General features: G+C 58.7%; 3 protein-coding genes across 4 annotated transcripts; all 3 read left to right on the top strand.

Moving 5' to 3' along the window:
- Nucleotides 1-56: 56 nt before the first annotated feature.
- On the top strand, nucleotides 57-7181 carry ZGPAT (zinc finger CCCH-type and G-patch domain containing). The gene is made up of 6 exons (XM_054845735.1): nucleotides 57-1132; nucleotides 1865-1998; nucleotides 2780-2938; nucleotides 4000-4131; nucleotides 4969-5386; nucleotides 5835-7181. Exons 1-6 carry the CDS (start codon nucleotides 486-488, stop codon nucleotides 5971-5973), a joined length of 1629 nt encoding a protein of 542 aa, XP_054701710.1. The 5' UTR covers nucleotides 57-485; the 3' UTR covers nucleotides 5974-7181.
- Nucleotides 7182-8191: 1010 nt separating this feature from the next.
- On the top strand, nucleotides 8192-15240 carry LIME1 (Lck interacting transmembrane adaptor 1). Of its 2 annotated transcripts, XM_054845519.1 has the most exons (6): nucleotides 8192-8535; nucleotides 12758-12910; nucleotides 13457-13508; nucleotides 13604-13691; nucleotides 13882-14309; nucleotides 14682-15240. In XM_054845519.1, the coding sequence occupies exons 2-6, from the start codon at nucleotides 12795-12797 to the stop codon at nucleotides 15084-15086; spliced, it is 1089 nt and encodes a 362-aa protein (XP_054701494.1). In that variant the 5' UTR covers nucleotides 8192-8535; nucleotides 12758-12794; the 3' UTR covers nucleotides 15087-15240. The 2 variants fall into 2 exon arrangements, with proteins under 2 accessions (XP_054701494.1, XP_054701495.1); XM_054845520.1 differs by lacking the exon at nucleotides 8192-8535 and having other exon boundaries at nucleotides 12602-12910.
- Nucleotides 15241-20147: 4907 nt separating this feature from the next.
- SLC2A4RG (SLC2A4 regulator) lies at nucleotides 20148-24970 on the top strand. Its single transcript, XM_054845179.1, has 8 exons — nucleotides 20148-20348; nucleotides 22134-22315; nucleotides 23277-23386; nucleotides 23473-23717; nucleotides 23937-24037; nucleotides 24154-24418; nucleotides 24553-24632; nucleotides 24726-24970. Exons 1-8 carry the CDS (start codon nucleotides 20226-20228, stop codon nucleotides 24835-24837), a joined length of 1218 nt encoding a protein of 405 aa, XP_054701154.1. The 5' UTR covers nucleotides 20148-20225; the 3' UTR covers nucleotides 24838-24970.
- The last annotated feature ends 667 nt before the right edge of the window (nucleotides 24971-25637 follow it).

Here is a 25637-nt window from a genome sequence, read left to right on the forward strand (position 1 = left end):
TGCTGCAGTGGCGGAACGCGTTGGCTAGAGAAGCCGGAAGTGGGGTGTTGAGGCCCGGAAGTCGGCGGGGTGTCATGGCGGTGGCACAGTAGGCGAAGGGGGAGCTGAGGGGCGAGTGGGGAGGTCGAGGCAGGGTCAGGTCGGGGAGTTGCTGCTGGGCCTGTGGCGGAGGGGTCGCGCTGCGAGAGCCCAGGCTGTGGCGGGAGCGGTGCTGCGTGTGGGCCCGGTGGGCTCGAGCGGGCGTAGTGGCGGGGGACGGGAGGGCCCGGCCTCTCCTCGGACTCTCTCATCGCCTTTCGCCGCCTGTTCGCTGCAGGAGCATCGCCTGGTTACTTCCGAGGGAAGAGGCGGGACGGCGGGGTACATGGTAGCTTCGGCGGACAAGGGCTTGTTATCCAGAAAGTCGCTGATCTTAAACAAATTCTTTGAATATGTTCTGAGTTCCCGGAAAGGACACAGTTAAACACACCTTTATTTTGCTGATAATGGATGAAGAGAGTCTGGAAGCAGCAATTCAGAGCTACAATGCCCAGCTGAAGCAAGTGGAGTTGGCTTTAGGGGCAGGCCTGGACCCATCGCAGCAGTCAGACTTGATTCAGTTGCAGGAAGATTTAAAGCAGCTGATAGAACTGACTGAGTCCAGCCTGGTGTCTGTTAAAAAGAGCAAACTTCTGGCTACTTTAGATACAGATGCCTCCTCCTCCTCCCCAGTAGGTCTCCTGGAGCAGGATGCCAACCCAGACAGTTCTGCCCAAGATGAGGAGTATGCTGCTTTTAAGGAAGCCATTGCTGAGCTTGGAACTGATGAGGAGCCCTCAGCTAATAACAATGAGATCTCATCAAAGAGAGATGAAGAAACTGATGACAAAACTGAATCAAAGTATAGTGAGGAGGAGGAGGAGTCGTCTGACAGAGAGGAGGAGGAAGAGGAATTGAGCGGGATGAAGGTTAAAGCCCCCTACTACAGTTCCTGGGGGACCCTGGAGTACCATAATGCCATGATTGTGGGGACAGAGGACTTAGAAGATGGCAGTGCAGGAGTCAGAGTGCTGTACCTCTATCCAACTCACAAGTCTCTGAAGCCGTGCCCGTTCTTCTTGGATGACAAATGCAGATTTAAAGAGAACTGTCGGTAAAAAAGAAAAAGGGATGGGAGGGGGCTTATGTCCTTCCTGTAGCTAAAGGCCTTCAGAGGGATAAACCTCCTCTGAAAGTACCCTGTTTGGCTTTTATACCCGATGAAATTTGGCCTTTTTGTTTGTGTTTTTAAAATGTGTTATGGTAAGCAGTGGCATCAGTTTGGCTCTTTTCTTTAGCTAATGCAGAGAAAGTTGCAGAGGTTTTACATAATCGAGTGGCTAAATTAATAACTGACTAGCTATTTTAAAATAAAACACCAAAGCTTGTCTGTCAATAGTGCATACATTCTAGTCGCGTGGAGAGGTTGTAGAGTCTCTGTCTTTGGAGATCTTCAGAACTTAACTAGATAAGGCCTTGAGCAACCTCATCAGTCTTTGAAGTTGGTTGTGCTCTGGGCAGGAGGTTGGACTAGACACTTGCGTGTCTCTGTGATCCTCTTTATCTCAAAGGACCTGTGAACTTTTTTGCTGGATGTGTTTCTAGCAAGGAAAGCTTAATTCTCTGAGGTGGGATGCATTCTTTGTTACATGGCCTAAATGATATGTTTAAGATGAGAAATGAATAGCTTGTGTAATTGAAATAATGCACAATAAAACTTCCGTAATCACTGGTGAAGATTCATCACCGCTGAAATGTTTGCATTTCCTTTAAGGAGAGAAGGAATTTTTATTTAAAGCCTGCTCAAATGAGGTAGAGATAATTCCTCTTCCGCCTTCCCTGGCAGGTTTTCACATGGTCAGGTGGTCTCTGTGGAAGAGCTTCAGCCGTTTCAGGAGCCCAATCTGAGCGCACTGGAGGTGGGCTCAGCCTGCCTGGCGAAACACAGCGATGGAATATGGTACACTGCAAAAATAACCGGTGAGTCGTGCGTGAGGGTGCTTTGCCAGGATTCTGTGTGGAAGGTGAAGGCTGATGCTTAAGTGAATATAAAGCTTGACTATTTTGGTTAATGGTAGAAAAACGTTAACTGTGTAGCTGGATCCCTAAACTGAGACTCTTGACATTGCTGAGAAAATGGTCTGAATTTTGTCAGGCTTGGGAATGGAATAGGCTAGGAAACAGAAGCGTGTTAGACAAAAAGGAGACGTGACAGCAGGGATGTGGAAAGGAAATGACTACGTGGTCCTTAGCTGCACCAAAAGGGAAGAGGCAGGTATTGCAGGAATTTGCATGCCTATTAGGTTAGAATTGCAATAATCTGCTCTTGTTTAAACAAAAGCCCGGGGAGCTGACCCTGCCCATCAGCTGCTGCTACAGGCTTCCCCGAGTCCTGGGAAGGGTGAGGGTCTATTCTCTCTTTCCATCTTACTTTGACTATTATTAGGCCAGAGGGGAGCAAGTCTGACTTATCTTTAATTCCATTTCTCAGCAGCCCATCTTTTTTCATTTTTAGAAATAAACCTTTAAGTATCAACAGAGGCATTGTGGAAATAGCTTTTCATTGCAGTGGGTACTTCTCCCTCCCAGGCAGATAACTAAAGCACAAAGTAAAACCAGAATTTTGTTAAAGCACGTGTTCCTTGGGCCTTGCCCTTGTCTCATGTGGTTCTACTGGAGCTAACTCTGTTTTAGAAGACCCACTGCCAGTTGCGTATTGGAGACTTACTTGAACTCTTGTTCCTTGTTTTTCCTTCTGTAGACATCGACAGTGGTTACTACACCGTGAAGTTTGATTCCCTGCTGCTCAAGGAAGCTGTTGTGGAAGGAGATAGCGTCATTCCCCCACTGCGAAGTGAAGATGGTACCGAATCTGCCGAGTCTGATGAAGACAGTGTTGATGATTCTGCTTATGCTAAAGGTGAGTGAGCGGGGATGGCGTGAGCAAAAGCGACTTGTGATCTAGGTCTGCCTTTCTCTGGGGCCTGCTGAATTACTTTCCTGGGGCTTTCATTGTAAGCGTCTCGCCTCTGATGAGAGAGTAACTAATCTCTTTATATGTTGCTGAAAGATAAAGAACAGTAATTAGCTGTTATGTTACAATTGCAAACTAAAATCTTTGGTTTATGCAAATTACTGGGCTAATGAAGGTTGGAGGTTTCCATGGGAACTTCCAACACGTGAAAGAAGAGGGTGTGATATTTTAGAGCTGAGTTCCAAGCTCTGAGTCTGTTTCTTTTGTGGCTGGCTGAGTTAAGCTAATAAGCGAATCGGGAGACTTCCTCATCTCTGGGAGCTCCATGTAGCTTCATGACACAAGAGTACAAGACCCTGGTAACTGAGTGTTTGGTCCTTCCAGTGCCTTGAAGAGGTCGCAGGAACAGCCATGCCCTGTTTTACTATTGAAAACTGACACAGAGAGAGCCCAGGTGACTTTTCTGAGGTTACACAGACAGCACTGTCCCTGTGCTAGTGCCACACTTACGTCACAGGGACAAAGTTGTGTCCTGGAGCTCTTTAATTTACCCTAATAGAGATTATTGAATCCTAATAACACAAAACTAGTGTAGTGGCCTAGAGGAGTCTCATAGCAGAGACATAAGCTGGAGGCACAGAATAAATATTACATGCCACAGTGCCACATTTTCCTCTGGTGGCATATGTCAATCTCCATGACCATCCTAGAAGAAAGGAAGAGAAACATAAAAACTTTCTGATGATTCTGCCTGGAACTATGAGACGTTATGTGCATTGAATCAAGTGAGAGCTTGCATTTAAGTAACTCGCTATGCAGTGTTCAGAAAAGGTAACAGCTCGATAGGAACCAAGTAAGGCTGAAGGAGCTGCTGAATGATTCTAGGGTGAGGGAAGTGTATTTTACTGCCTTGTGAGGGGGTTTCAGCTGCGTGGGTGCCCCAGGTGAAGGTTTTGTGTAGCAGCTTGGTTTCTGTGTTTCACTGATGCATCTCTTCTGTGCCACAGTGATAGATTCAGGGGTTCCAGAGAACGGGGAATGGACTCCTGCGTGCAGTTCCTCTTTCGGTGGCTGGGAAGCCCATACTCGTGGTATCGGCTCCAAATTGCTTGTTCAGATGGGATACGAGTTTGGAAAAGGTAAGGGGAGAAAGCGGTCTGGTACTGTGAGGGCCTGACTGCCTCGTCATCTCGGTCTCCTGATGGATCCTAAAGCTAGTTAAGAAAAACAAGATTTTTGGACAAAGCTAAAGCTTTTCTTTGCTGAAGGGCCTGTTAGATAAGGCTTGAGCCATGTTATGAATCACACCTGTGTGGAAGTGTTAGAGGGAAAGAAGGAAGAGCTATTTAGTCAAAGTACAGGCATATGTGTGCACTGGCCCCTGTATGGTAATAGCAAAGATTGGAGGCATTTGGAACCATGGTCAAGTTCATGATTAAAGCCGTGAGAACTGTTGTATGAGATGTTCAAAGGCTTTAGGTAGAAGGGAACTGATCTATGAAGCTTCTGATGTCTGTGTTACAGCATCTCCTGGCTCTAGACGCAGACTTCAAAGCCTGCTGAACTAGCTTCTCACTACACAAATTGTATTGAGCCTTGGGGGCTTTAAGAGGGCAGTCTGCTGCTTGCATTTGTCTCTAGTTCTCCCAGAGGAACCAAACCAGTTTTAAGAAGAACCTGGCTTGAGAAGCTGAGAATGTGAGGCTGAACCTAGTTTCACAGAAACCAGCCTGACGGATGGCCTCGGGCTTTTTATCACAGATCTTCTGCTGTAGAAGGTTTCTGTCGTAGCTTCTGCATCCACCGTGCTGTGGCCTTTGCTGCTCCCCTTCACTTGGATGGTAGTCACAGCTTTTTGTACCTCAGAAGCCTGTTTGCTTGTTTTAAGCTTGGGACTGTCAGCGTGAACTTGTGGTGGGAGGTGACTCGAAAGGGGATGTCCTCGCTTGCAGTAATTGCTTGGTGTCTCCCCTCAGGGTTAGGGAAGAATTCTGAGGGCCGAGTGGAGCCAGTGCAGGCTGTGGTCCTTCCTCGAGGGAAGTCCCTTGACCAATGTGCTGAGGTGCTTCAGAAGAGGAAACAGGGAAAGCTGGACCCAGGCACATCGAGGAAATGCCGAGCAAAGGGAAAAAGCTCTGGACAGTCCCCTGCGGGCAGCCGTAAGCCTCCCCGCAACGTGTTTGACTTTTTGAATGAGAAACTGCGAGGGAAGAGCACTGGGGAGAAGGCTGGAGGGATGGCACTGCCAGAGAGGAACAGCAAAGAGATCTACCATGCTAGCAAGAGCACCAAGAAGGCCCTGAGTGTCCGCCTCTTCCAGACAATGGAGAAGATTGAACAGACGCAGAAGGATATCAGAGGAATCCAGCAGGCCCTGGCACGCAACATTGGACGGTAGGAAAACATTCTCTTTGTGACTGCAGGATGAGCTGAGAATTCTTGGTGTTTCTGGGAAGGGGTGGGCTTGAAATGGAGTGTGGGAGGAACAAGTGAAACATATCTAGATGAGACTGAAGGGGAAGTAGAGGAGAGACTTTAGCGTGTGCTTCAGACCAGCTTGGACACTGGCAGATGTGTCTGGGGTCCTTTGGCTGGAATTCAGGCTGTGGTGAAGAGGAGCTCTCTGAGGAAAGGTGCTGGAGTCCTTTCCTTCTCGTGCCCATCTCTGCGGCTTTGCTGCTGAGCATCACAGGAGGACAGTTTCTAGCACATCAGGTTCTTCCTGGCTTTCAGCAGGTCACTTGTGCTAATGCCACAGGAAAAGGCAAACCCCCCTGGGATGATGACAAGCCTTTGATCTTATCATGCAGGATGACGTTGCTGTAATGCTTTTTGCTTTCAGGCACAGCATTGCTACAGCTCAGCTGGAGGAGAAGCTGGCTAATGCGCACAAACAGCTGGGGCAGCTGCAGGCCCAGGAAGCCAGTCTGCAGCGGGAGCAGAAGAAAGCAGAGACGCATAAGAAGATGACTGAGTTCTAGTCTCCCAGGAAGGCGTTTGACTGCAGTGATTGTCCTTCTAGCCTGCCCCAGTGCTTGTGGCCCCAGAGCCTGGGCGAGCCATCCTGCTCCTCTGGGCCTCGGGCTGCCCAGCCTGAAAATTGGGCTGAAAAGCAGCAGTTTCTAAATCCAGATGCTTCTGAGCTCTCCTGGGAGGGGCAGGAGTAAACATCCATCCAGCTCTGAAAGCATTCAGTAAGCCTGAGCCCTGTGTAAGGACTAGCTACGAAAAATACGATTCTCTGCTCTCTTGCACACTTTTTTTCCTCTGCTATCACTGAGGTAGCGCCTCCATCCCGAGTCTGTAGCTACTCAGGTGATAACGCTGCTGGCTACAAACCAGCTGAGGAGGGGCTTTGAAAGCCCCACATCCTGCCGTCAACTGTGGCTTGTGTTTGCAGCCAACTGACAAACCCAAGTGTTGGCAGGGTCCCGAGCACATTCCGGCAAAGCAGAAAAGGCATGTGCTGGGTGAAAACAACAAAGGCAAACTATTTCAGCTGCTCTCTACCTTCTGTTTTTTGCTATGGAATTTATCCGAGAACTCTGTTTTTTTGGGAGCAGTTCCTTGTAGCCCTAGTGTAATGAATAGACAGAAAACTGGCAGCTTGGAGGGGGGTACTAGTGGCCTCGAGCATCAAATTTCATCACTTTGACTGTAAGAGTATCCCTAGGACATGCTATAGCCCACCTCATGGACTTGGTGTGGAAAGCTGCGTGGCTCCACGTGTAGATTGCCAAAGCTGGGGGAATAAGACACCAGAGTAGCAGATTCTCAAACCTCCTAGCTAGGAGCAACTCCACAGGGAACCTGGTGATTTTTGCCATCATTACTTGAGTTTTTCTGTCCTAGGTGGCTCGCTGAACGCAGGTCCTTTTATTATAAAACCTCAGGACCCAGATCCAGGTCGGACTGCGCCCCGGATGAGCACAAAGATCAGGAGGTCAGTATGTGCCCAGCTTGCAGCCCCGACTGTGGGAGAGCTTCAGGCTGTGCTGCAAGCGGGCCAAGCAAGCCAAGTGTCCTTCCTTCCCTGCAGCGTGGAGAGTTTTGGACAGGAAGGATGGCTTCTCCCCTAGGTTATATTCTGCATTGGTGGCAGCCGGTCCTTGCCCCAGAGGAGGTGGTGGTTTTATCAGACTCTGTTTCTGATGGGACTTGTGCATTGTAATTGCTTTTTTTTTTTTTTTTTTAAAAAAATGTTTGCAATTTCACGCCAGTATCTTAAGGACACATTTTTTTCTTAATTTAAGAAATCGATTTCCTTTTATTCTGGGAGTCATTTTTCTAATGAAAAGTTTTGCTCCTTTAGAACCACCTTTTTTTATTTGTTCCCAAGAAAACTTACAGAGCTGTCAGCCTGGGCAGGGCTGCACCTACTTGTAGGGTCGGGCTGCCAAACTTAACCAGAAAATCTAAGGCTGAAGGCGATACGATCAGAGTTGTTCAAGTCATGTGGGATTTAGCATTGCTGCAGACACACCTCAGAAAAAACAGAGCGACAGCAAAAGTAAACAAGATGAATGTCTTCAGGAAACCTGTTAGAGTGACTTTCTCCTCCTGGAAAGCACTTGGGTCCTGCTGTGCTGAGCGCTGTGTGGATGTGGAAGGTGGCGAGGGCTGCCTTGAGCACTTCAGCATCCCTCGGTTTCTAACTCAATTGGCTGTACTACCTTCATTGTTCTGAATTCATGTTCTCCACGCACTGGGCTTAACTCAAGGGTTTAACAATGGTTGCTCAGTGCCCTTCCCTCACAAATGACTGTTTCCTGCACTCGAGTGGTGACAAGGATTAATGTGCCCAGTTTAGCTTGGGTGCTTGCTGAAGTGGCCCATGACTTGTGAGCTGAGCTGGGCAGCGAAATTTCTCGGGTTTGTTTTGTGCTGTCACTATTTAACATCATCATCTCTTTAAGAATTGGGTGTATTAGCCCTGCTTCTCAACTAAGTCATATTTTTGACCCGTCCTTGGGATTTCCACAGCCTCACGTGTCAGATTCCTATTCGAATGGCTGCTACCTCCCACCCAAGTTCATGTCTCTGGTGAATAAAGTTGGTTTTTATTTTTTCCCTCTGTCCTTGTAAGGCGTTGTTCATTTGCAAGGTAATGATGAGCTGTGGCAACCCATTCTTTCCTTATATTCCCCCGCGGATAGAGAGCTGGCACTAAAACCCGCTCGGTGGGAAGCGGAGCGTGGCAGAGGGTGCTCTTGTGTGCCTGGTGCCTGCAGAGCCTGTCTGCAGCGCTGCTCGCAGCCAAGGCGGGGAGAAACCCAGCCTGCCATTGGGTGAAGCAACCACTTCTGCGGGCCAGGAAGCGAGCTGTGGTGTGCTGCATGGTAGCTGCTCAGAGCTGTCTGCTCTAGAAGGAGCTAAAGAGGAGTGGGAAAGCTCAGATCAAGATGTTTGAAATGTTTGGGAACCTCTAATTAGGAATAAGTCTGTGAGATAGAAGAAACGAAATTCTCCAGGTTGGTTGGCAAGGAAGAGAACACGATGGGATTCCTGCTCTTCACGCTCACCGGCTTTTGAGTTTCTGCAAAGTAAGTGGTGTTTGCTTTCTTGCCTGCCAAACTTGGGTAGCTGCAACTAAACCAGGCGTTGAAAATTACTTTAAAACCCCCGATCTCTGTAGAAATTATAGCGTTGTTGGAGATGCTGCTGCAGTTAGCTAGACTGGGCAGGCGGGATTCCTACACTGCTGTGGGGAGGCATCGGCTGGGTTAAACTTTCAGTCGGCTGCGAAAAGCGTTGCTTAATGCTTTGTGCTCTGGAAGCATCTGGGCTTAAAACGGAAGAAAAGGTGTTTGAGCTTGGCTACGCGGCTGGGGTCTCGTGGCTTGAATCTAGGGGTTGAGTGGGACCCAACTACTTCTGTGGTGAATGAATTGTTGAGTTCAGAGCTGTGGAGTGTTGCTTCTTTCAACACAAAAATTTCCAGTTGTGGGGAGGGAGAGTAGATTTTTTGTTTGCGTGTGGAACAGCTCTGGGGGAACTGCTGAGCTCCTGGCTGTAGGTGAGGAGGCTTGAGAGTGTGGTGATTGAAACACTGTCCTCTGTAAACCTGAAATTATGTAAAACTACTGAATTTGTGGCAAGAAAACCACTGTGGTAGGCAGGTGATTCTCGAGAAAACATGTATCTCCTTCATACGCCCATCCTGTGTTTTGGAATCTGGATTCCCATAACCGCAGCACTGAGGTCTCCACTGGTGCCCTGCTGCAGCTCAGCTCTGCAGAAACGCTCTAGCGGGTTCTCGACTTCTGTTTAGATGTGCATTTCTCTGCCCGAGTCAGTGCATTCCCAGCCATCACAGAAGGGCGGGAAGAAAGAAAAATGCCAAAACGATGTCAGCCTTGACCAAAGCCACACGGTGTGAACAGGCGGGTCGCTTACCTTAAGAGTATATTTTCACAAAAGCCACTCCAGCACATGAGTAGCGATCAGGACTGTAATGAGAAGCACGAATCTAAATTTCATGACATTTGGGTCTGGTGTTTAGAGATATAGTTGGTCCTTTCTAAATGAAATGCCTCCAGAGGAGTTTGACCATGAAATCTCTCCCTTCTGCTGCAGAAATGTGAGTGGAATGGGTGAGATCTTGCGCCTGCTCCATGTTTAAAATAGTCTTAAAATTTACTAATTGCATCCTATAATCTAGGGCAGATTCAAAGTTGTTGACTACCTATCATGGGGCTTTCACTTTTTATAAATGAAAAGAAAAAAAAAAAAAAAGATCTACTTCTGCTTCTTGGGACTTTTTTTCAGTACAACTCCCCAGGGTACCCGAGCTGCGTTTGCTGCAGCCGTGTTCTCAGTTGCTGATGGAAATCAGCCTGTCGTGTTTGTCCTGGTTTCTTGCAAATACGCTTTTAGTAGTTTCATAGACCTTCTTCTCATCATCTTGCGCTGAACGTTGTGTGGTTTTATCTGGGTAGATGAATCAGAGGCCAGGCAAAATCGTCAGCAGCAGCACTTAATTTTTCAGTAAATTCAAACTTGTTTTTGTGAAGCCCAGCTGAGGAACTTGTGCCTTTTGTAGCAATCACAAATCCCACATCGTGGAGTAACAAACCAACTGCATTTATCATGCCTGCGCTCAGGTATCACAAAAGGGAGTTACTCCCTCCTCGGTGGGCCGTGGGTGCGCGTCGCACGTACGCCATGGTTGCGACTGCTCCATCTTCAAAGCCGTCTTGGCTTGTGGAGCCAGCGTGTTACGAAATGCTGTCTGCTGAGTCTCCTGCCCTGGAGAATAGCCCCGGGATTGGGAGATCGATAACTTTATTTGCAGGAAATTCAGGTGTACATGTCAGAAGGTCTCTTTGAGACTTTGCCTTGCAAACAGCTTGGTCCTGCCTGAGCCGCTTCAGTCAGGCACTGGGTTTTCCTCTCAAATTTGTAATTCTGGGAGAACCAATGTGTTGTCCCAGAAGTGGCTTCTCCCAGTGACTGCTGAGCCTGAAAGAGCGTGCACTGGGCGTTTCTTTAGGTCAGAAATCCAGGAGCAACCACCAGCCTCCTGCACAAGAGAAAGTAGGTCAGAAGAACTTCTCTATATTCAATTTCAACTTAGGAAGCTGCTCCCTTTGTTCTTCAATCTTAAAAATTCAGGGATGGAAGATCCACCCACTGCCCCGTGTGCGCCTGCCTCGGGGCCAAAAGCTCGCGCTTCGATTCTGACATACCACCGGCTCCCAGCCATCGTACCTTGGTACAATTTCATCTGCTAAACCTCAGAGCCTGCTCAGTTCTGCCCTGATCAGTCACTTCTGCCGCCTGCGATCCTGTCACTGTAATGAGCTGAACAAGTTCAGTGAGGACTAAAGCGACTGCCCGCGTTGCAGGTAATCCGTGTAATTAACGTATGCTCAGACAGAAAAGCAGTGTTGTCTAATTAAAACATCGGAGAGGGAACAGCCTTCCCTTCCCAGCTCTGATCTAAGCCAGTCTGTCCAGCCCGGTTAGTCCCTAAAACCTCTCTGTCTCGCTTTCCACGTTGAAATAATTGCTCTCCAGGGGTTAAGGCTTCAGTCAGGGAAGTTTCCAAAGGCGTGGGAAGTACTCGGATAAAAAGGTGCTACGAGTGGGCAGAGACTTGCTGGCTCTTGGGGTAAAGATGCACCAGAGATGCTGCCGTGTGACACGGGGCGCAGGGGAGAGGGGAACGAGATCAGTCCCTCAGTGGGCACAGACTTCCCCGCTTGCTCGTGGGCTGGGGCTGCTGTAGCACCCGAGATTCACACGAGGCGGGGTGCCTTCTCACCGGAGCTCGTCTGATCTTTCTCATCCGGATTAAGATATGTAAGAGGGTGAGTAAGAGGTGTGCACCATGCCCCACGGGCTCTGTGTCCCTTGCCGTGCCGGTGGAAGCTGTCCTGCTCGGCTGAGCCAGCCCTGTCCCGCCTGCGGACCCTGCCGCCGGCCCCGTCTGGCTCGGTTACCGTGGCTCCTTCCAGCCGTGCTTTACTCCGGTGCTGGGAAACTGCCTCGGTTTCCCTCCGGACCAGGCATTTCCCAGGTGCCGGCACGCACGTCCCTAGTGGCAGGCCAGCCTTTTTGGGGAGCGGGGCGTGCACAGAGCTGGGAGCAGCAGCCGCCGTCTCGACATCGGTGCAGGTGAAGTGGTGTCAGCTTTTGCTCTGGGCTCCGCAGCACGCTGATGGCTGAGCGGGGACGGGGGCGATGAAACGGGCTGTCGCTAAGATCCCCCCTGGGGAAGGTGCGGACTGGGCAGCATCTGCTCTTTGTGTCGGGCTCCCCGGCACCTTCGCGCCTCTGCACCGCTCTGGCCTTGTCACTGCCACAGTTTGCAGGGCAGGACCTTTCCGACCCGCCTAGGCTGGGGCTTGGTTGTGATCCTGCAGCTCCTGGCCCAAGCGTGGATCGTGCTGGGATGCTGCGGGGAGCGACTCGGGTTCCCGTGAGAGCAGAACCGTTGTGGTGGGGTTTGCAGGGCTGGGCTCAGCCCCCCGGGAGCTCGCCGTGCAAATGGGGGGACATGGGGGATGCTGGCAGCACCGTCGCTCCCACCCGGGATTTTCTAGCCGGTGGCTCCGCAGGTCTTATGGCATGGGTGGATGGGCCCAAATCTCACAGGGCTCGGAGGGAGAAGAGGGTGAGACCTGCTGCGGAAGGAGGGTGTCCCGGTGCGTGCTGCTGAGCCTGGGGTGCAAGGATGGAGAGGAGGGAGAAGCGGCTGTGAGGCTGAAGCTCACTCCGTTTCCGGGAAGCTGAGTCATCTGTCTGCCCGTCTTGTCTGGGCCACCCCATGACCTGCACTGGGGAGTGGTGCCACCCCTGTCCCACAGCCCGGGGCGGTGTCCTGGTGTCCCCAGAGCGCACACCGGCACTTTTGGGATGTCTCCAGAGGGCTTTCAGGGCTGCTGGGCATCGCCTTTTCAACATCTTTGCGGCAGCTTGGGACCTTGAATCCAGTTGGATTTGTTGGTTGGTTGTTTATTTTTCAAAAGGAACCAAAATCTGAAGTTTTTCCAGGGGGTGGCAGAGCACCCGCATCGGGGTGTCTGCACCAGGCTGGGCAGAGCAGTGGAGGCATCACGGTGACCCCGGGGAGGGCAGCGGCTGGCCAGAAAACGGGACCCTCGGTACATGTCCACTTCCAGAGTCTCCGGAGAGACCCTCTGCCCGGGGGGCTGCGTTGCAGGGGCCCCAGCAAGCCCTGGGGGCTGTGGAGCACCATCTCATGCCATGGTGAGCCCGGCAGCGCCCGGCTGCACCTCGACTCGTGTTTTCTCTCCTCAGAGCTCAGCCCCGCAGCGGTGTCGGAAGCGGCTCCCCCATGGCTGCAGCCAGCGGCGAGGGGCTGGCATGGACCCCGCTTCTGCCGGCTGGCACTGCCCTGGCCCTGCTCGGCGTCCTGGTCTACCTGGGCGCCCTGTGCGCTGCCTGCAGACGGTATGCACTGCCAGCGGCCTCTCTGCCGTCCCTCCTGGTGCTGGGGGCCCCTCGGTGTCACCCAGTGGCTGCACGTGGAGACCCCACGTGAACCTGTCCTGAGCTGGGACGTCTGGGATCTGCTGCTCTGCTCACCCTGAACCCCCACCCGCAGCCCCTGTGCAACTCTGCCTGGCCTGACCCTGCACCCCTGTGCCTCGCTGCCCCCCCCGCCGCACCCTTGCACCCAAAAGAGCTGATCCCAGCTTGGGATGGGGATGTGGCATCGCAGGAGGAGTCCTGTGGGATGGGTGGGCCGGGTGATGCCAGGGGTGATGCTGGGGATGCCTGGCACGGCTCAGCAGGGCGCAGGATGCAATTGAGCCCCCAACCAGCACGGACTGCTGTGGGGCTGGTGAAGGAGCAGGGTTGTGGGTTTGGGGGTGCTGCTGCTCCAGCGAGGGGCACACAGTGATGCCCATCATGGCTAGGTTGGGGTCCTGAGGCACCCGCTCCTCAATCCCAGCTTGGCCGCCCGCCCCAGGCTCATCCCGCTTCTCCCCACAGCAAGGGCAGGAAGAAGAAGGTCCCTCTGGATGCGGTGAAGCTGGTGGATGAGGTAAGCACGTGCTGGGAGAACAGGATCAGTCCCGGGGGAGCTCTGGGCACCCCAGCTCCCAGCCACGAGCCTGACGCGCGTTCCCCCCATTGCAGTCCCTGCTCAGACAGACGCAGCTGCGGTCGCTCAGCAAGTCCGACACGAAGCTGCATGAGCTGTACCGGGTGAAGGCCAGGGATGACAGTGAGTGGCCATCGAGCCGGGGGAGCTGACGGGGGCCGGTGGCCCTTGGCGGGTGCCCGCAGTCCCCGCACGGCCCGGCCAGCGCATTGGAGCGTGCAAACACGTGCCGTGGTGCCCACGCGGTGCCAGCGCAGGGGTTGGTGCTTGCTGCATCCCCGGCATCCCCACATCTCCTCTCCTCTCCCCACAGCCCAGCGGCCGGCCAGCCTGGATTTCCCCTGCGCCGTGGCCCCCCCCACCGGTGCCGACTCCCTGCACAGCTCCGGAGTCAGCGTCCTCCTGCACCGTGAGCTGCCCCAGATCCCCGTCCCCGAGCTCCCGGCCGCCTCCCCGGCCCCCGACCAAACCTACTCCAACCTGCTCTTCACACCGCTGCGGAAGCCGGTGCCAGACACTGTGTACGAGTGCCTGGCGGTGGGGGGGGAGGATGCTCCAGTGCCCCCCGCACCCACCAGTACCCAGGTGTGTCCCCCATGTGCTGGGCACAGGGCGGCCGATTACGCCTGCGTCCGCAAGGTGAAGAAGACGGTGCCTGCGGAGGTGCAGGATGGGGCCATGGCGGGACCTCCCGCAGCCCCGCAGTGCTGGGACGGCACGGGCGACGCTCCCCGGGCGAAGGTACGGCTCTGGGGATGGGGGGGGGGGGGGTGGTGTTGTGCTCAGTGGATGGGGCACGTGGAGGCTGTGCAACGCCCTGCCGCCCCGTAACCCCCGTGTTCGGAGCAGGGTGTAAAACAGGCCGCTCCGTATTTTCTAGTGGAGCTTTTGGGGGAGGCAGTACGGAGCTGAGACCCCGAGCGCAGGCTATGCCCACAGCGCTGCTCTCTCTGTCCTGCAAGAGGCTCCCTGGGTTGTGCAAAAAGTGGGATCCCCGATGGTTAATCTGCTGCCAGGATCCTCCCGGGGCTGTGGGAAGCTGGGGGGGGAGGGGCATGGGGTTACCCCAGGGTGGGCAGAGACTACCCCCAAACCCCCACCTTCCTTTTGCAGCTGGAAGAGATGTACTCGACGGTGTGCAAAGCCACCAAGAAGAAAACCCCGGTCCCTGCATCGTCCCCGAGGGCCACAAGGGAGGCGGGTGCTGGGTGGCCGCTCCCCCGCCGGGAAGAGGGTGCCCTGGCCGGGTGCTGGTCCCCAGCAGCCCAAGGTCCCCCCGACCCCTGCTATGAGTCCATCAACGACAGAGCCTGGACTGCTCAGGGCCACGGCCCCGACCCAGACTACGAGGCCGTGGACATGAATTGGAAGAAGGCGGCCAAACGGGACAAGCCGGGGAAGCCCTGCGCCCCCGAGAACCTGTACGAAAGCGTCAGTGACATTTGGGCGGGGGAGTCCCGGCGAGCCTCTGCCAGGACGGCAGCCAACGGGCTGGAGGTGTACATCACCAACCTATAGCATCCCCACGGGACCGGGGTCCTGCCGCAGGGTGCTCCCACCCTGGCCAGATGCCCTCGGGGTGGGGGTTCCCCCAGGACCGGCTTTCTAGGGGGTTGAGCCCCCCAGGGACGGGCAGACACCAGCCCAGTGCCCACCGGGGTGGCTGTGTCCCTGCGAGTGCTTTCTGTATATATTTTATGTTACTTTTCTTTAAGTGTCCTTGTCCCATCGCAGGCCACCCTCCACCAGCAGGTTGACATCAGGGTGCCCCAGGGGGTCAGAGTGACGTCTGGCCCGAGCCGGGTGCTGGGTGCCACGCGGGAGCCCAGTGGGAACTGAGCTGGGACCAGTCGTGTTTTGGGGCGGGTGGTGGCAGGGCTGCGGGCCGCCCCAAGGCCATGGGCTGCAGGATCAGGCCCCTCATCAGCGGGGTTATGCCGTGAGCGAGGGTCTCCATCCTCCTCCCTCTGCCTGGGGCACAGCAGGGCCCCGTCCAGACCCCGGGAAGCCCCGAGCAGCTTCGCTCCCATCACTGAATGTCCCTGGCTATGGGGACCAGGGGCCAGCCCCGTGCCTCGGTGCAAGGCAGCGCAGGCTGGGGCTCTGCTCCAGGATGGCTGCCTGTCCCCCAACACCCACTCCCACTTTTTGGGCATGTGCAAAGGTGCCTCTGTGAGCAGCCGTCTCCCAAACACCATTAAAAGGCTGAGAGGGGTTTATCCTTGTCAGGAGAAAACACTCTTAAATCGGATCTAACCCCCTGGTTCTGGTGGCGGCTGCTGCTGGGAGAGCAGCTTTGGGCACAGCGTAACTGAGCAGGTACAACCGCCCACACGGATGGTTTTGCACCTCCGAGATGGGGATGTGCAGCCACCGGGAGCTGCCAAAATGGGGTGGCCCGTCCCGGAGCAGGGACTTGCTGTGGCTGTGCCTAAAACTGCAGCTCAGGGGCTCTGCCTGGGGTCAGGGTCGGAGCCGGGGAGTGTTTGCACAGCGCTTGCTGCCCACTTGCCTCCATGTTGCTCCTGCGGGTGCTGCAGCCTCAACGGGTGCCGCAGCCTCAACGGGTGCCAAAAACGCTCAGGAGAGCTGGACCCACCCTCAGAGCCCTCGGACCTTGGGGCTCAAACTTTCCTCCTCTCCTCCCCACAGGGAGTTTGGTGTCCCTGCCCCAAGGAACGTCTGGTGTCCCCCGGGGGATGCGCCTGGGGGTGGGTGCTGCACTGATGGTGGCCCCGGTTTCACTGCAGCCCCTCTGGATGTAGCCCAGCCGCTTCGCGTGGGTCCAGCCGGAGGCTGCCCGACCTCGTGGCACGGTGACCCGGTGCTCGACGGAGTTGGCTGGGACCTGCAGCAGCAGAGCCGCCGTGCCGTGCGGCGGGCGGGCAGGCAGGAAGCCACGCGCCTTCCTTCAGCAGCTTTGCCCCTACATCGAAGCAGGCAAAGAGATTAAAAACGAAAACAAGGCGCTCAGCAAAACCCACTGCAGGCTGAAGACGTTAAAGCTGGGAGGCAACTCAGGCGCTCGTGCCGCTTCGTCAGCCCCATGCTCGATGCCAAACCACAGCCGCTCAAGATAGAGGAGCCAGCCCCGGCAGCTGCTCCCATCCCCCTGCCAGATAAGGGCCCCAATAGAAAACGGCGCGGGGCGGCTGGTGCCGATGCTGCCATGCTCTTCCTGCTGCCAGCCCCACCGCACCGGTGCATGGGGTCCCCCCCCACTGCCTCCGGCTGCATCTTCCCCTGCTCCCTTTCTCCATCATCCCTTCCCACAGCTCTCAAGGGCTGGGTCATTCCTGCACCACCCAAATCCCTGGGAGCTGCATTTCGGTAGCATTGGCCCCATGCAGGAACGGCACGTCCTTGTGGGACCAGAGCTGCTTCACTCCCAGGGCTGGGACGGTGCTGGCGCTGCCCGCGGGGTCAGGACGTGGGTACCACTGTGCTGCTTCCCCAGGGAAAGGCAGGCTCGGTACGCTGCAGGGCTGCCCCCAGGCCAAGAAAAACTTGTGCTTTTGCTGAGCTGGGAGTGACCAACGAATCTCCCAGCAGCGCCAACAGCAGCTGGCAAAGCCCCGTGCGCAGGGCCGCCCGCTTGCCCGTAATTCCCGCGCTGCCTCTGCAGACTTGCGTTTAAATATGAGAGCAACTGCCCAGTCCTCAGGGTGATGGAAAAAGTGGCCGGAGACCCGGCCGGAGGCTCAAAAACTGGATGGCGAAGGAAGGGTTCATCCTGAAAGATCGCTTGGAGTCTCATGGTCTGGCCAGGAAGGTCGGGGTCGGTGTCAGAGCGAGGGGAGCAGGTAGGGCTGGGAGCCCCTCCTCGTCCCTGGGACAGCCGGGTGCAGGGGCCCTGCGGGCTGCAGGCTCCCCGCTCCTCCCCGCCGGCTGGCAGACTGCTCGGGGTTGGGCTCCCCGTCACGCTTCGAGGGGACGGTGCTGCGAGGGGACGGTGCTGCATGGTGCCGTTCCCACAAGGGGGAGTGAGCAGGAGCCCAGCGCACGCTGCACGGTGCTGTGCAGTGGACGGTGCTGCACACTGTACGGTGCTGCACTCTGTAGGGTGTTGCACGGTGCTGCATAATGCATTGCACGCTGCATGGTGTTGCACACGGTACGGTGCTGTACACCACGCTGCAAGCTGTGCGGTGCTGCACACTGTAAGGACCCACACCCCGTAGGGCTCTGCAGCCCGTATAGCTCTGCACACCGTATGGCAGCACGTGGCATATGGCTCTGCACCCAAACCACACAGCTCCGCACGCCGTGCAGCTCTGGAGTCCGTACAGTCCCGTATCCCATGCGGCTTCACACCCCGTATGGCCCTGTACCCCTGCAGCTCTGTACCCCACTAGCAGGCAGCCAGGCAGCTCAGGAGAGACAGGCAGCGCGGGCAAGGCCCCGGCTCCCTCCGCAGCACCACCTGGGAGAGGGGCATGGCAGCCCAGCCCGGAGCTGGCCCCGGCCCCGGCAAGGGCATCTGGGTACCACCGGGGCATCTCCCAGGGATGCCAGCGCCGGGATGCCACCCTGCAAAGCCAGCCCGCCTGGGAGGGGGCCGGGTTGGCGGCACCGGAGCCCTTGTGCAACGGGCAGGCGATGCTCGCGGGAGTTGCACAACTCTGAAGCTGCTGGGGCCGCCAGCTCAGCGCTTCAGCCGGTGTTAACGATTAAACCAGAGCGGGGGGCGGCCGGCGGGGCGGCCACCCGGGTCCCACTGCGGCAGAGCCCGGGCTGGCTATCGTAACTCTGGGGGGAGGAGAGGCGGCGTGCCTGCCACCAGTGCTGCGGGGCTCGGTCGTTAACTCCTCCAGGGCCACGCTAACGAGAGCCGCGGGGCCAGAGCCCACCAGGGCCAGGACGGAGCTGCAGGATGGGGATGAAGGCTGCTCCAGCTGTGCTCCTCCTCCTGTGCTCCCCATGGCAGCCCCACCAGCCGCCGGGGATGCTCCTGGTCCCTGGACCCCGGTGGCCCGGGCACAGCCGGGGCAGGTTTGGGGCCCTGCAGGTGCCCCAGTTCCCGGGGGGATGCTGCCCTTGGCCCAGCTGCTCCCCCCTTTTCCGCAGCGTGCAAGGGGACCCCATGGGTGGCTGTGCCAGGGTGACACCCTGTCTCCTGGCCGGGCAAGTGGGGGCTTTCCCAGTTTGCTGCCTTTTTTAACGCTTATGAAAGCACCTGGCCCCGGGCATGGCGCAGGGTGACACCTCCAGCCACCCCCGAGGGCAGGGGACAAGGGGCAGCCGAGCACCCCGGGATTCCTGCCCCTTCACCATGCCGGGGACATCGCTCCCCAGGCAGGGGATCCCTGGGACGCCGGTCCCAGCACCCCCATGGCCCTCAGCCCCAGGAAACGCTCATGTCAGCTGGCCTGGGGCTGCTGGGGGGCACAGCCGGGGGGGGACAGGCGGGGGCCACCGGCCGGGACAGCCGCACGGACTCTGTCCTGGCCTTCAGGCTGCGAGTTGGTAAATCAAACAGCAGCAGGGCCTGGGTGGCCCCACCCCAGCACCCGGCACCCAGGTTTTGGGGCAGGGGAGGAGCAGAGCATGGGTGGGCGCCAGCCTGGGCACCCCGAGCACCCCAGTACCCCATGCACCCAGGCACCCTGAGCACCCCATGCACCCCAGTACCCCATGCACCCAGGCACCCCATGCACCCGGGTACCCCCCCAGCCCTGCCCTTCTGGGTGGCTTTCGGCAGCGTTTCCTCGTGACGGGCAGGACTGACCTGACCTGCGCGGGGCCAGGGACCCCTTTCCTGCTGGGACCCGCTCTCCCACCCCAAAAATCCAGACGCTGCCCCCCCAGCAGAAAGACACTGTAACTTTTGGGGGAGCCCTGTAGCTCCAGGGGGAGCCCTACAACTTTAGGGGGAGACGTCTAACTTCCAGTGGGTCTAAAACTCCAGCGGGAACTTTAGGGGGACCCCTATCACTTTTGGGGCATATAATTTTGTGGGAAGCCGTGCAACTTCTGGACAACCCCTATAACTTATTAAAAGCCCTATAATTTAGGGGGCGGTTATAACTTTTGGGGGAACCCCACAGGTTATAACGCTCCAAGTTTCAACCCTGTGACTTTGAAGGAGCCATAGGAGTTTTGCGGGGTCCTCCAAGCCGGCGGAAGCCCCGCACTTTCGGGGAGGGCCCTTAATTCCACCCTATAATAATAAAATCAGAACTTTTGGGGGACACCCTGCAACTTTTGGGGAGCTCCCTGACTTCGGGGTGTGTGGGGGCGACTTTACGGGGGCCGCCCGTCACTGTCGGAGTCCCGAAACTACCGGGGGGGGGGGGGGGACCCAAACCGCCGGTTTAAGGGCGGTGGATGGGGGTGGGGGGGGTTGGGGGGCCCCACGGGCAGCGCGCGGGGCGGCGGGAGGGCGGGGCGCGCGAAGATGGCCGCTGCAGGCGGGGGCGTGTCCCGGCGGGGGCGTGTCCCGGCGGGGGCGTGTCGCGGCGCGTAAAGTGGCAGCGCGACGACACCAATAGAAAGCGGCGAAAGCGGCGGCCGCGTTCCAACCCGGGCGCGCTGCCCAATGGCGGTGGGCGTGGGGGGCGTGGCCTGGCCGGCGCCGACACCGGGCCGCGCGCGGCGGAGCGCGCTCCCCCGCCGGGCCCGGCCGCGGCCGCCGCCGCCGCCGCCGCCGCTTCCCGCATGGAGCCCCCGCGCCCGCCCACGGTGCTGCTGGCCGCCGCCCGCCGCCGGCGCCGCGATCCTCCGCCGCCTCCTCCTCCCGAGCCCGGCGGCGGCGGCGGCGGCGGCGGCGCCGCCCCGAAGGTACCGGGGGCGGCGGCGGCGGCGACCGGGGGGGAGCCGGGGGAAGGGGGAGGGGGGGGGCGGTGACAGCTGACAGCGGCCCGCCCGAAACTTTCCCCGCCGCTAAAATGGCGCCTCTCGGGGACAAACTTCGGCGGGGGGGGGGGCGGCGGCGGCGGCGGCGGTGGGGGGGGCACACGGACACACCCCCCCCCGCCCCGCCACCCCCCTCCCCCGGTGGGATCTGCTGCGGCCGGCGCTTCTGCCCCGGGGATCGGCTCCCGCGTGCCGGCGAATCCCGGGGGAGGGGGATCCAGCTTGGGATCTGCCCGGAGAGGGATCCATCCCGGCAGTGCTGGGAGATCCTGGCTGGATCCCCGGTGCAACCCCGGCTCGGTTTTCGGTCAGGCTGGGGGGGGCGGGGATCCACTCACTGGGATCTCCTGCTGTGGCCCCAGCTCGGCAAGGGCCTGGGGGATCTGCTCCTCCCTTGGAGCAGCCCGCTCGGCTCCGTGCTCCCTGTTGGATCCCGGCCCTGGGGGATCTGCTCAGGATCTCTCTGCCTGCAGAAGGATCCGCTCGGCCACCCCGCGGGCGCTGCTGTCCCGGGGCAGCCCCGTCTGCTCCCTGCTCTGCGGGGGGATCCCTGCTGGATCCCAGCGCTGCCCCAGAGGATCTGCTTGGGATCTGCCTGGAAAGGGATCTGCTGAGTGCCAGTGTGTGGACAGGTGCTGTCCCGGAGCCACCCAGTCTGCTTCTGCAGAGCTCAGGGGGATCCCTGCGGGACCCTAGCCCGGCTTAGAGGGACCTGCTGGTGATCTGCCTGGACAGGGATCTGCTCGGTGCTGCCACGCAGCTGGAGGACAGGGATCTCTTGGAGCAGACCCTATCTGCTCCCTGCCCTGCAGAGCTCCAGGGGGATCCCTGCTGGATCCCAGCCCTTTGGGATCTTCCAGGAATCTGTCCCGGAGGGATCCGCTTGGTGCTGACAGCTGGCCAATGGACAGGAGGAGCACACCGAGTCGGCTCTTTCCTTTGCGAGGCTCGGGGGAGATCCCTGCCGGATCTCAGCCCTGGGGGGTCTGCCCAGGCACGGCTTGTAGCGGGATCCACCTGGTGACTGAACCTGGGTCAGCCCCGCGGGAAGGGCTGCTCCCCACTTCTCGGGGGATCCCCGCGAGCCCTGCCCCAAGGAGATCACCTGGGATCCGCCTGGAGCGGGATCCACTTGGTGCTGGCGCTCAGTCAGTGGGTGCTGCTGCCCGCCATTGGCCTGGCAGGGCCAAGCCTGCTCCCTGCTCTGCAGAGCTCTGTGGGGATCCCCGCTGGATCCCAGAGGATCCTCTCAGAGCGGGATCTGCTCGGTGCTGTCATGAGTCAGGTGGGTGCTGCCACCTTGGAGCTACCCTGGAGGAGGGTGTCAGGTCTTCCGGCTCTGTGGAGATCCCCGCTGGATCCCCACTGTGGCCCTGGCGATCTGCCTGGGGAGGGATCCACTGGCTGCCGACGCTCAGCCGACGGGTGGCGGCGCTGGGAGCAGCCTGGCAGGAGGGTGCCAGCTGCTCCACAGAGCGCCAGGGAAATCCCGGCTGGATCCCAGCTGTGACCTGGTGGGATCCACCTGGGATCTACCCCAGAGGGACCCACCGAGCGGCTGGCAGGGCCCCGCTGCAGCCCTGCCTGGAGGCGCTGATCCACCTCTCCTGGGCTGCCTCCCCTCCCCAACGAGGTTGGGGGGATCCCCACAGGATCCGGTGCTCGGGGAGGGGGGCGATCCCCCACTGACGACCACCGTCTCTCCCGCAGGCTCCTCTCTCCTGCGGCGGCCGGGGGCTACCGGCAGGAGCCGAGGGCTGGTTGCCACCCCTGGGGGAGCCGCTGCCGCGCCGGGAGCCGGCCAGCCGGGAAGCGATGCTGCGGGTGCTGGACGCCGGGCTGGAGCGATACCTGGCGCTGCATTCGGCGTACATCCCCGTGCCCCGGCACAGGTAAGGACCCCAACGGCGGCGGGATGGGCGACGGTGACGGTGACCACCCTGACCAAACCTCCTGCCGGCACCGGCTTCACCATGGGAAGCCGGGATTTTTTTTTTCTGCTGCCTGCGAGAGAAGGACTTTGGCCGCTCGGCCGCAGCGCCGGGGTCTCCGGCTGTGACCAGCTGTCCCGTGTACGGCAGCACCGAGGGCTCTGCCCGGCTGTGGCCCCGCGGGGTGATGAAGCAAAGCACCACACAGGAGCCCTCGAGCGGTTGCGGTGATCGGCGCCGGCAAAGCCGGCGCCGATCACCGCAACCGCTCGAGGGCTCAGAGAGCATCGCCGCTCTCCAGCGCCGTATTTATCCATCCCCATGGCACGAGAGATTTGCAAAATGGCTTCTGTTGCTCCTGACCTCTCACTTTTTTTTTTTAAATTTACTTTTTTTTTGTAGGGGTTTTGTGTTTTTTTATTTTTTTTTTTTCCACTTCAGGAAGTTGTTTGGCCCCAGCTGAGCAAACCCCGCGTTTCTCGGCACTCGCAGCAGGATGCAGGTGCCGGTACCCTCCGGCATGGTGCTGCCCGCGGACGCGTAGGCTTCCCCCCCCCCCCCCCCCCCCCCCGCCCTGAGCAGTAAACAGCAGCGTTTTGGCAGGCTGCCTGTACTGCTGCCTGCGCTGCTGCCTGCACTGCTGCCCAGCAGGGGTTCCAGTCTGGCTGCTGGCAGCACAGGGTGCTGCAGGGAAAGGGGCACCCATGGGTGCCTGTGCACGTGGTGATGCCTCCAGCGTGATGTGGCCACTGTGACACTGTGCCACCCATGTCCCCCACTTCAAGCCACCCCTGGGGTGGGTGCAAACGCGACCACCATGTGTAGGGGATCCCAGTGCCTTGGGTGATGGAGTGGGATGAAGGGTCCCGGGGGGGCACGTCCATCCTCACCGTAGCCCCCCTGCCCTTGCTCTCGCTGGCAGGAAGCTCTCGGGCAAGGCGGGCATCGATGAGGTGATGGCGGCCACAGTGCTCACCAGCCTCTCCACCAGCCCACTGGTGCTCAGTCACCCGCCGGCCACCCCTGCCCCAGGTAAGAGCGTGCCCCTGCACCCCCCCCCATCCCTGGACACATGTCCTGTGGCAGGACCTGACCTTCCTCCTCCTCCTCCTCACCAGAGCCTGGCAGTGAGGTCTGGAAGGAGGCACCTGCCATGTCCTCCAGCTGCAGCAGCAGCAGCAACACCAGCGGGGACTGGAGCTGGGACCCCCCCAGCGACCGCTCCACCCCCTCCACCCCGTCGCCCCCGCTCTCCAGCCATGTCCCCAGCACCTTCCTGCCCGCCCCGCTGCCGGATGAGGGCCCCGATGAGCCCGATGGCACTCACTTTGTCTTCGGAGAGCCCATCCCGCGGAAGAGGAAGGTGGGATGGGGATGAGGATGGGGATTGGTACGGTGGTGATGGATGACAACGGGAATGAGGTTGGAGATGATGAGGAGGATGAGGTTGGGGATGGGGAGGAGGATGATGTTGAGGATGGTGATGACATGGGGTTGGGGATGGGGTTGGGGATGAGGTTGGGGATGAGGATGATGATGACATTGGGGATGGGGCTGCTGGCCTGACACCTCTCGCCCGCAGAACTCCACCAAGGTGATGTTCAAGTGCTTGTGGAAGAGCTGCGGCAAAGTCCTCAGCAGCTCCTCAGGGATGCAGAAGCACATCCGAACCATGCACCTTGGGTAAGTGTGTGGGGTCCCTCTGGGCACTCCCAGATCCCCCCCCCCCGGTGCCCCCTGCGGGGTCCTGCCGCGGGATGGGGGAGAGCTGCCCCAGCCAGACCCCGCTCTCCCCGCAGCCGGAAAGCCGACCTCGAGCAGAGTGACGGCGAGGAGGACTTCTACTACACGGAGCTGGACGTGGACGTGGACTCGCTGACAGACGGGCTCTCCAGCCTGACGCCTGTCTCGCCCACCTCCTCGGTGCCGCCCGCCTTCCCCGGCCCCGAGGCGCAGGGTCTGGCACCGCCGGCGCTGCCGAGCCCTGACCTGGCACTGGCCTCCCCCTGCAGCCCCCCGGCCCCCCCCGGCCTCTGCCACGTCCACACCGACCACGCGTACCAGGTGAGGGGGGGGACACGGGAACGGGGGGGCTGCTGCCGCGCTCACCGCATCCCTGTCACCCTCTGCCCCCCCCAGCCGCTCGGTGCCGGTGTTGCAGCCGAGCTCTATCGAGCGGCCGTGTCCTCTCTCGGCAGGGCTGCCCGGCCCCCCCACGGCCACTGGTGCCCCCCGCCGCACCCGCCCCGCCGCCACCCAAGCCACCCGCCGTCCCCAGGTGAGCCGTCCCCATCCGTGCCCCTGTCCCCTCCCCTCGTGTCCGTGTCCGTCCCCCCCCCCCCGCCCTGTGACGTGTCCCCTCTGCCCGCAGGAGGCCGCGGGGGGAGGCCAAGAAGTGCCGCAAGGTGTACGGCATGGAGAACCGGGAGATGTGGTGCACGGCGTGCCGCTGGAAGAAGGCCTGCCAGCGCTTCCTCGACTGACGCCGGTGCCGCCGCCACCGCGGCGCTCCCTCCTTCTTGCACATTTTGCACTCAAGGTGCCTTCGCGCCCCCCCACCCGCCGCCCCGGGGCCCCCCCGGACTCAGGGAACGGCCCCCTGAAAGCTTTATGCACACAGCCCCCCCCCCGCCCCCCGCCACGGAGCTTGTCCCCTCCTTTTTTTTCCTTTGAAAATAAGCTAAATCTGCAGCCCCCCCCTTCTCCCCCCTCCTTGTCGGCACCACAGCGGGGGTTGGCGGGTGGCAGCAGCTGCTCCCGGCCCCCCCCTCCCCGTGCTGGGTTGGGGACCCCCCCGGGGCTGGGGGCTGCCCGTCGCTCAAATAAGCTGTGCCTGCGGCCGGCGGGGGCTCGGAAAAGGGGGTGTCTGTTCCTGCTCCCAGGGGGACCCCCAGTGCCCAGGGCAGAGGTGGGCGCCTGCCCCTCCCTTACCCCCCCCAGGGGGTTTTTACTCTTTATATCGTCGTTTCTCTCTATTTTTCGTATTGGGGGAGCAGCCGCTCCCGCCGGGGCGATGCTCCAGGAAGTGCCTGCAGGAACGCGCCCATTTGCACTAAGCCAAACTGCACAAAGAGGTTTCTTTTTTTTTTTCTTCTTTTTTTTTTTCTTCTTCGTGTGTTTTTATTTTTTAAATAAAATATATGAAAATTCGTATTTTTAAATACTCCCTCCCAGGGCACGGGAGCGCGCTGGCTGCCATGCTGCGGCGGCGCGACGCCTCTAGCCCCAGGGTGGGTTTTAAGGGGCTTTATTCCCCTCAACCCCCTTCCCACCCACCCCCCCC

Source organism: Grus americana, chromosome 17, assembly GCF_028858705.1.
Source record: "Grus americana isolate bGruAme1 chromosome 17, bGruAme1.mat, whole genome shotgun sequence".
In the NCBI taxonomy this organism is placed as follows: Eukaryota; Metazoa; Chordata; class Aves; order Gruiformes; family Gruidae; genus Grus; species Grus americana.